The sequence below is a fragment of the Merops nubicus genome, unplaced genomic scaffold (genome assembly GCF_000691845.1).
Source record: "Merops nubicus isolate BGI_N331 unplaced genomic scaffold, ASM69184v1 scaffold1003, whole genome shotgun sequence".
NCBI classification, from domain to species: Eukaryota; Metazoa; Chordata; class Aves; order Coraciiformes; family Meropidae; genus Merops; species Merops nubicus.
The window spans coordinates 48513-57215 of record NW_008597995.1 but is presented as its reverse complement, the minus strand read 5'-3'; the positions used below and the strand labels follow the sequence as shown (position 1 = coordinate 57215).

The 8703-nt window shown below is 39.0% G+C and overlaps 1 protein-coding gene across 1 annotated transcript; it reads left to right on the top strand.

Annotated features, from left to right (window-relative positions):
- The first annotated feature begins 598 nt into the window (after window positions 1-598).
- Window positions 599-8233, top strand: OGFRL1 (opioid growth factor receptor-like 1). The gene is made up of 7 exons (XM_008936861.1): window positions 599-604; window positions 1726-1812; window positions 2335-2413; window positions 5478-5556; window positions 5654-5720; window positions 5863-6008; window positions 7474-8233. Exons 1-7 carry the CDS (start codon window positions 599-601, stop codon window positions 8231-8233), a joined length of 1224 nt encoding a protein of 407 aa, XP_008935109.1.
- The last annotated feature ends 470 nt before the right edge of the window (window positions 8234-8703 follow it).

Sequence of the window (8703 nt, the reverse complement as noted above, 5' to 3'; positions counted from 1 at the left end):
GGAGCGGGGATCTCCGGGCTGCCCGGGGAGGCTTGCGGTAAACCGGGCAGGTTTCTGTTCCCCCGTCATCCTGGTAAGCTCCTACCGGCAGGAAATTGGGGCCTAGGAAGTCATTACTAGTCCCGTCGCCGCTGCTGCTAGCGAGGTTCTGCTTTAAATTGAAGACAGTCTTGAACTTGGCCTCCTCATTAAATGGGTTAACAATCTCAATATCGAATTGCATGTGGCAGCGCGTGTGTAACTTACCGGTACGTCCGAGGGGAGGAATTTTCTGCGCAAGTTCCTGTCCTTTAGGAACCTTTGAAAATGCCGACCCTAAAAAAATAAAGGGGTGCTTTGACAACAATTCTGTTGGAGTTGGAATTGGATGCAGAGTGGACCAGACGGGTCTTTTAGCTTGTTAGCTGTGTTATGTTCATATTTGGTTCAGAAACTGTGCAAAAGTAATTAAGTATAAGCATTTCCCCCTTTTCTGCTTGATACATGAGGATGCTGATGCCTAATAACCGAGTGCCAAGGGATGTGGCTTGTTCAAGTAAGCCTGCTTTGCCCGCAGGTATGGTCAGAGCTGGTCTCGCAAAGGGAAGAATGGAAACAGATGCCGGTTAGTCAGTAGTGTGCAATTTACAAGCAATGGGATGGGCAGCGATAAAGGCAAGTGTCAGTGCAGCTACCAGCAACTTCCCATTTTAGTCTGGAATTTAACCTGTTACATGTGTATTGCAAGGAGTGGATTTTTTTTTTTTTTTCCTCATTTGGCCTTTGCTTTTATTATAGAGACATGTTACAAGATTGAGGAGTACAAAACTCTTTGTTGTTATATGGCTTTAAAGATATTACAGAGAAAATTACGTTGCTGGTAGCAAGTTGAAGTCTATACACTAATGCTTATTTTTCTGTTTATCTTCAAAGTGTGCAGCATTTTTCAAGCGTTCTCTGAAGTCAGTGGGATAATCTTCACTGACCTTGACAAGTCCTGTTTTTTTCAGGTCACAGCATCTGAACAGCTGGGGGCCAGTACAAGTTCTTGTATGTCTGTGTTTTCTCTGAACAGGTTTTCCTTTGGGGGTTTAGTGGTTCTTCATCCTAGGCTTCCATTTTCATTTCTGGGAATAAAACAGCAGAAAGAGGTTAGAAAGGTGTTATAGGAAGGTGTTAGAAAAAGGTGTTAGAACTGCAATTTGGCTTGTCCATGACTATTTTGTGGTCATGGTAGTGTTGGGTGATTGTTGAACTTGATGATCTTAGAAGTCTTTTCCAACCTGAATGATTCTATGATTCATTTTCTTCCACAGGATGCAATGGTAACAAGTCAATGTACACATGACAAACACTCTTTGCAAATTGTATGATTTCCTCTTCAAAATGGGTAGTGTCTGCATTTTCACGTTCAGTTTCTTGTTTTATCTTGTGCTAGCACTTGGTAGGTTACTTTCAAGTTTTGCTTTTGGAAATTATAATCAACCTGTTGATTTAAATCAAATTCAGTCTCATTGGAAAGGTATATCATAGTCTTGCTTTTGTATTTTATTTTAGTTTTAAATCTAAGTTTAAAGTGTGTGATCTTAAGCATTCAGCAGGGAGAGTTCCAGTGTTTGACCAAACAGTAGGCATTCGTGTTTGTTTACATTTCTGAAATCCAACGTGAAAAACAATTATTTTAACATTACACAAATTTGCTATGCGATGTGTTTGTGTATGGCTATTATCCATTTTCTGTTTCAGAGTGATGATGGAACTGAGCTGACAGCCAAGCCAAAGAGAAGCTTCTATGCAGCAAGAGATTTATACAAATACCGACACCAGTACCCAGTAAGAGTTTTTTATGGTTTACAACTGTCTTTTTTTAGTACAAGACAGCGTACAATCCAAACATTCCTAAACATTTGTGGTGCTTAATAAATACGAGAAATGAGAATCAAAAAGCTGATGCAGAGACCCAACATATATCAGTGGGAGAAGAGTGAAACTAGTGCAAGGTCTTTTCACGCCAGGTGCACATGAGATGTTACACCTAGGAGCAGCGATGGGAGCCCAGAAAAAGCTTTGCAGCTTGAATGTCAAAGAGGGTAAATTCTAGAGTTTGGCTTTCTTATATTGGCTTCTGAAGTGCCTTGAGACTGAAGGAGCTGCTGTGTTTGCTGCTCTAACCTCCGCCTCAGCAGAAGAAGGTACCAGCCAGAAGGAACTTCTAGATACTTAAACTCAGTCTTTAAGTGCATGAATAAAACTCTGTGAATCATAAAAGTCTATATTTTTTTTTTTGTCCTTGGCTGAATCCTCTTTAATAGGTTTTTGTAGGCTGATAATGTCCTGTTTCTTTTCTTTTAGCAGAACTTTAAAGATCTTCGATATCAAAATGACTTGTGCAATCTTCGCTTTTACAAAAATAAAATCCCATTTAAACCTGATGGTGAGTGATCTGTGGCAACAATAGTGGTAACAACAGAATGTTCATTAATAACAGTAGCAAAGTGAGGCCGCTTTTTTTTGTGTGCTTAAACCAGAGCTGGTTTTCACTCCAGGAAGATGATGTTTGTCATGTGCACTTTCAGCATGGTGTGCTACAAGGCGTTGTTTGTACCGCTGTTTTACAATAGTGGTTCTGCCTTTCATTAAACAAAGATAAAGTTGTTACACTGTGCTGCCCAAACTCTTGCTGCTTGAATAGGAGTGGTAGGAATCAGGGTGTTATCCCTAGAAGCGTATAAGGGAAAAAGAATGTGTTGTAACTACCTTCTGTGGGATGATTATAATAATAATAAAATAATTTCTCAAAGCCCCTAGTGGTTCTGATAGTGGAGCAGGAACCTGATATGCAGCGTTCTGCACACACACAGAATGAGCCAAAAGATGACAAGCTCTAGAGAGTTTGCAGACAAAGTATGAGAGACAAGAGGGGAGCAGACAGATGGGTAAGCAGGAGGAGGCAATAAAACAGTCTTGGTTAGAATGACAGACAGGAGTCTTGGCACATGAGAGCTCAGCCATTGGCAAAAAAAAAAAATTGCAGGCCAAAAATAAGCTTTGGGGAGTTTTAAAAGGGTGATGAGGAAGTTTGAAGGTGTTTGCAGAAAGATTCTCTCAGCATGAGAGCAGCTTGGGAGGAAATGCCAAAGCACTCACTGGAGTACAGGAGTGAGATGTGGAGGCTGCCACTGAGGCAGGATCCTGTCGGAGGCAGGATCAGTCTCATAGCAACAAATGGCTGCTGATGAGATAGGAAGGGATAGGTCTCAAAAGGCTTTGGAATTGAAGGCTTTTGAACTATAGTTTTTGTTTGAGGTTACAGAAGAGGGCTCCACAATGGAAGAATGCCAAGCAAAAATAAAAGAGGCACTATAGAAAAGCTTCAGTCTAGAAACATGATCTTACCAGCAGCGTTCAGGTAAATGTAAGTGTGACAAGAGGGCACTTTTCAAGGTCAGGAAAAAGGATATCAAAATGTCACAAGTTCTGATAGGAAGCTGGATGGTAAGAAATGTTATGCAGAAGGTTGTAAGGGTGTGCGTTTTGGGAGGTTGAAGATGAGAGCTGTTTATAGGCAAGGTAGTTACATCCTCAGCAAGTGAGAAACCAAGTCAGGTTATGTGAAAGAAAGATAAGACCCTTGTTTTAATCATCTTGAGCTTTATCTAGATGTCCACTGGCAGCTGCTGTGTTTTTTTATATACTGGAAGAAGGATCAGATCTGTGAATTACCAGTACAGAGGTAGCAAATTCAGGAGACATTACACAGAGAACAGACTCTGAAAGAAAGAGAATGGCACTGAGGCTTCTGTGAACCTGAGGACCACAGGAACATAAAACTGTAAGCCAGAAAAGGTGGTGGGGCATGGATCCTTCAAAGTGCAAAATGAAGGAGCAATTTTATAGGCTTCACCATGAGAAGAGAGAGTCATGGAGGGCTTCCCTCCTAAAGTTTGTGAAGAATGAACTTTCTCCTAGTATTTTAGGAGAAAACCCCCACTGGTCATGTTGAAAGTAGCTGATATGCCCTGGAGGCTGAAGTGTTGATGAGTGTGAGGTCTGGTTCTGTTGAAGTTGTTACTGAGAATGGGAAAGTCTAGCCATGACTCTGACCTAAGTCTCTGGACCTGTGAGGATGTTCAAAGGGAGTCTAAACTACCATGTTAGGGACTGAACTACTGGGGAATGTTATTTTAAAAAGATGTTTCTAGTACAATGCTAGATCTGAAGTTTAATTCCATGATCTACAGATCTAACTTGTGAATCAGAACTGGTCTGTCTGTCTCTCAGCCCTAGAACTGAGCAGCAAGTTTTCCACTACTTGAAATACAGGTGGGATATAGTGTGGGATGGCAGGAGGTCCTCTTTGCAAGGTCCTTTTCCAGTCTTGCCTGCACTGGAACCCACATGTTCTTAGCAGCCTCTTTGGCTGCTTTCTCCATTTCTTGAAGAGAAGTACTAAATGAGTTCTCCTTTGTCACTGAAACTCAAGTGGAAATTTTCACTAGGAAGAAAGAGAGAGATCTCAAATCCGTAATAGGAAACTGTCTGCATGGGACTTTGGGCTTTTTAGGCCACTCCTGTGCTATTTGACTTTCGGAGAGGCTGTGCAGCAGTGGTGAAACTGTTGTTGGTTTCAGACTAGAAACAGGCTAACACTGAGTGTCCATTCATGGAAAAGGACTGGACAGGTTTTGGAACAAGCAACATCCTTTATGTACTTTGTGTATTTGTGCAGTGCTTGGAAAAGTGCCCTGGCCCATGACTGAATTTCATGAACACAGTCTTAGAACAGGGAATGATTAATTTCCTTTTACATGTACTTTGTTCCCTATTTCTATCACTGTGTCCTCCCAAGTGGAACTGACTGAACTCCACAACTGTTCTGAGACGACTAAAAGCTGCAATTTTCCTTTGTTGAGCATGACCTGAGAACCCAAGGTCAAATTCACAGCAATGGCAGCAAGATTCTTGGCCACAGTTAGTTGAGAAAGTTTTCCCAGTTGTAATGTTGTTTGCAGCTGGAGAGATTCCTTCCTGGAATGAGAGATTTCTTAAAGAGCTGAGGCTTTTGATCTACTGAGATATGGATGCAGTTGTGTATAGGTATATAGGTATGCAGAGTTTTGTCATGTAAAAGCAATGACAGGTGATTCACGATGCAATATTTTATGTAAGTGTAATTTTACACAGTATGACTGGGATCTAGGACATGAGAACTTTTGGGGAAGTATGTTTCAGGGAGGTTATTGTCATGTACTCTCTGCTGGTAAGCAACTCAGTATGAGTCAGTTGGTTTTGTTTATATTGAAATTTGATAAATCTCTTAAGTTTTAGTAACTAAATAAATTTTAAATTAAAATTATTTTATTTATGGCTGTAATAGACCTTATTTCACATAGTATGTGAAAGAGAATTCAAGTATATATTCTATCATTATGTTAACGTGGCATGTACTTTATGTAGCTGAATGTTTACCTAACAGTTTTCAAATTGTTTTTATGCAGGTGTTTATATTGAAGAAGTCCTAAACAAATGGAAAGGAGACTATGAAAAACTGGAACATAACCACACTTATATACAGTGGTTAGTCACTTATTACCTATTTATGTTTCAAAGCATTAATTTGATAATAATAAGTGTTCATATACCATGAGTTGTAATGTGCTTTTCCTTTTAACAGGCTCTTCCCACTCAGGGAGCAAGGTCTGAACTTTTATGCTAAGGAATTAACTACATATGAAATTGAGGTAATACGAATTGAGCTCAATACAAACCATCACATTAATTTTGATACATAATTGCTTTTTGTTATGTAGAGTTGTTTTATACAATGCAGAAACACTTGCTTTAGTGCCACTTAGAATTTTGGATGTATTCTTTGTTTATTAGGAATTCAAGAAAACAAAAGAAGCAATTAGAAGATTCCTTTTGGCTTACAAAATGATGTTGGAGTTTTTTGGAATAAAACTAATTGATAAAACTGGAAATGTAGCACGAGCTGCTAACTGGCAAGAAAGATTTCAGCATTTGAATGAGTAAGTAATGACATGCACTCCACTCTCTAGAACTCCTGTAGGATCACGTTAGTCTTGTTTTGTTTTTTTTTTTTATCTAAAGAAAGGGAAGATATATTTTCCAAAGGCTGCCAGGAAAAAGAGACAAAGAAATAGTCAACGCCTGGTTTGCGTCTATATGCATATGTGTCTCCTCCCCCTTTTTTTGGATTGTGCTTCTCACCTGTTACCAGTCCAACTGACATCGCTGAATCCCCTGAAAATAAAATGTCAGATGGTGCTGAGGAAGATCACAGTTCCAAATCAGTATCTTTGTATTCACATTTCTATATGAGAAAAATCAAATTCTTCACGCCTATATGGAAGCTAAATATCAAGATTTCCCTCCTCAGAACATGAAATATTATGTATTTAAATACCTTTCCATTGCAGTGCTTAGCTGAAGAGGTTCAGATGTGCATTAAGTCAAGTTTTAGCCCAACTTTCAGCAAATTAGATGTCATTTTTCAATCAGCGTTGTGTGAATTGTAATTTTGTACTGAATTTCATCTCATGTGCATTAATAGTATCAACATATCTTTTCAAATATCGTTATTTCTTTTTTAATACCTCTAATCTTAAAGCTGAAGGTTTTTTCCTTGCAGTATTTTGTGCTCCCATCCAAGTGAAAGCTTGTAGCTAGAATTACTGATGGACAGTACTGCGTGAATAATGGGAATAATTTGTTATTAATTTCACTTAAATATTATGTGAGCCAATATGGGTGTGGGCTCAGACTCGGGCCACAGATAAAATGGGGGTTTAGGAAGCCCAAGTGCTACTTGCTATACATTTTTACACTAATTCCTGTATTCTCACACAGGTTTAAGTCAGGAACTGGGACTCTTTATACCTAATTTAGCCATCTAAAATTTAGGCATTTAAGTTTTATTGTTTACCCAGGTATACTTTATGAAAGAGAGAGCTTTTCACAAGCACTTCCAGAAGATAGTTTGATTTATCTTAGACACTTCTGACACTGGGACTTGCTCTCCAGTGGTGCCTGTTTCTCTCCCAGCCCTGACTTTATCGGAAGTGCAGGTAGGTAGTCCAGATTAGAGACCCAGCTTTTGAATAGCTGAAGTGCAATGAATTGTGTTCTGTAGCTGTGTTACTGCAAGGCACTACAAAACCCCTGTTCTGTAAAGTGACTGGGTTTTCTCCTCAGAATGCATACAGCAGAAGGAATCAAAATCATTATGCACTTTGATTTTGATTTTTGCCGTCTGTTGCCTCAGTACATTTTACAGATACTAATTTTCACTCACAACATTCTAGCTGAGAGAGTGGTAGCAAGCTTCAGCAGCTGTGAGAAATTAAAAGTACAGGAAGTCTGAAGGACACACCTGGAGTGATAAAAAGGAGTGAGGAATTGCAATTCTAGTTCTGTAGCTATAAGGGTTTTATTCCTGCTTCAATGGAATTTTTTCACCCTTTTCTTCTGAAGGTCTCAACACAACTACTTGAGAATCACTCGAATTCTGAAAAGCCTTGGTGAGCTTGGATATGAGAGTTTCAAATCTCCCCTGGTAAAATTTATTCTCCATGAAGCTCTTGTGGAAGATACCATTCCAAACATTAAGCAAAGTGCTCTAGAATATTTTGTGTATACTATTAGAGACCGAAGAGAAAGGAGAAAACTCCTGAGATTTGCCCAGCAACATTATATGCCCTCAGAGCATTTTATCTGGGGACCCCCAAGAAAACAGAAGTTAGAGGGAAACAAAACAAGTAAAAAGCCAGTATCTCCAGTTTCTAGTCACAACAGTTACATTTCTAAACATAGGAAACCAAAAGAGCCTAAGAATGCATCTGCAAGTGGAAGCTCAGCTGGTAAAAAAACAGAAGAAAGAAAAGTAGATCTCACAAAAAATGGGGAAGAAAATGACCAGGATGAACAAGAAACGAACTGTGATGCTGTTAGGCAGAACAACAGTGAGAAGAATAGTGATAATGACAGCAGTCGGCTTTCCAAATCAGAAGAAGATCATGATACTTCAGACAGAAAGGAGGACTCTTCTCATTCCAAAAACGATGATGAAAACTTGAACAGTGACTGTGCAAATGACCCAGGTACTGTAGAGGAGGATTTACGTGACACTGAGAATTCTTCAAATGACACGTCAGCAGAGCTACAAGATGGCCTTGATAAGGATATGCCTTCAGGGGGAACCACCACAAAATCCAAGGATGAGCTCAAGTCTTGAGTCCGAGCTTAAAAAATCATTGTTTCATATTGAATGAAGCAGATTATTCATTGCGCCTTCATTTTGGGTGTAGCATAAAATGTTCACAAATGAGACTATGCTTGTTGAGAATGCACCAGATTAGGCTTCTGTTAGGTTAATGATTTTTTTTTTTTTTTTAACCTGGGTTTATCAGCAGTCAACCAGGTGTGGTTCTTTAAAACAATTCAAAGCTAAGAAATTCATTATCTTTTCCAAACAGATTGCATAGAAAGTCGTATCTATTTTTTGCCATTAAAGTACTGCAGTATTTATATGGAAAAAAAAAAAAAAGTGTAATTTAGTAGAAAGCCTCGGGATAGCATAATTTTAAAGTTTCTTTCACTATACTTTAGGTGTTGATTTGCTTTTATGAAATGACTAGAAATGATTTTGAGAGCACAGTTTTTTCCCCTAGTGGATATATTTTTTTATGTTGTCGATTTAATAGC

Bases quoted from the DNA above. Each gene is read 5' to 3' on its own strand.
- OGFRL1 (XM_008936861.1), top strand. The intron at 5,721-5,862 runs GTAATACGAATT...TTTGTTTATTAG, and splicing joins TAACTACATATGAAATTGAG to GAATTCAAGAAAACAAAAGA. The intron at 6,009-7,473 runs GTAAGTAATGAC...TTTCTTCTGAAG, and splicing joins AGATTTCAGCATTTGAATGA to GTCTCAACACAACTACTTGA.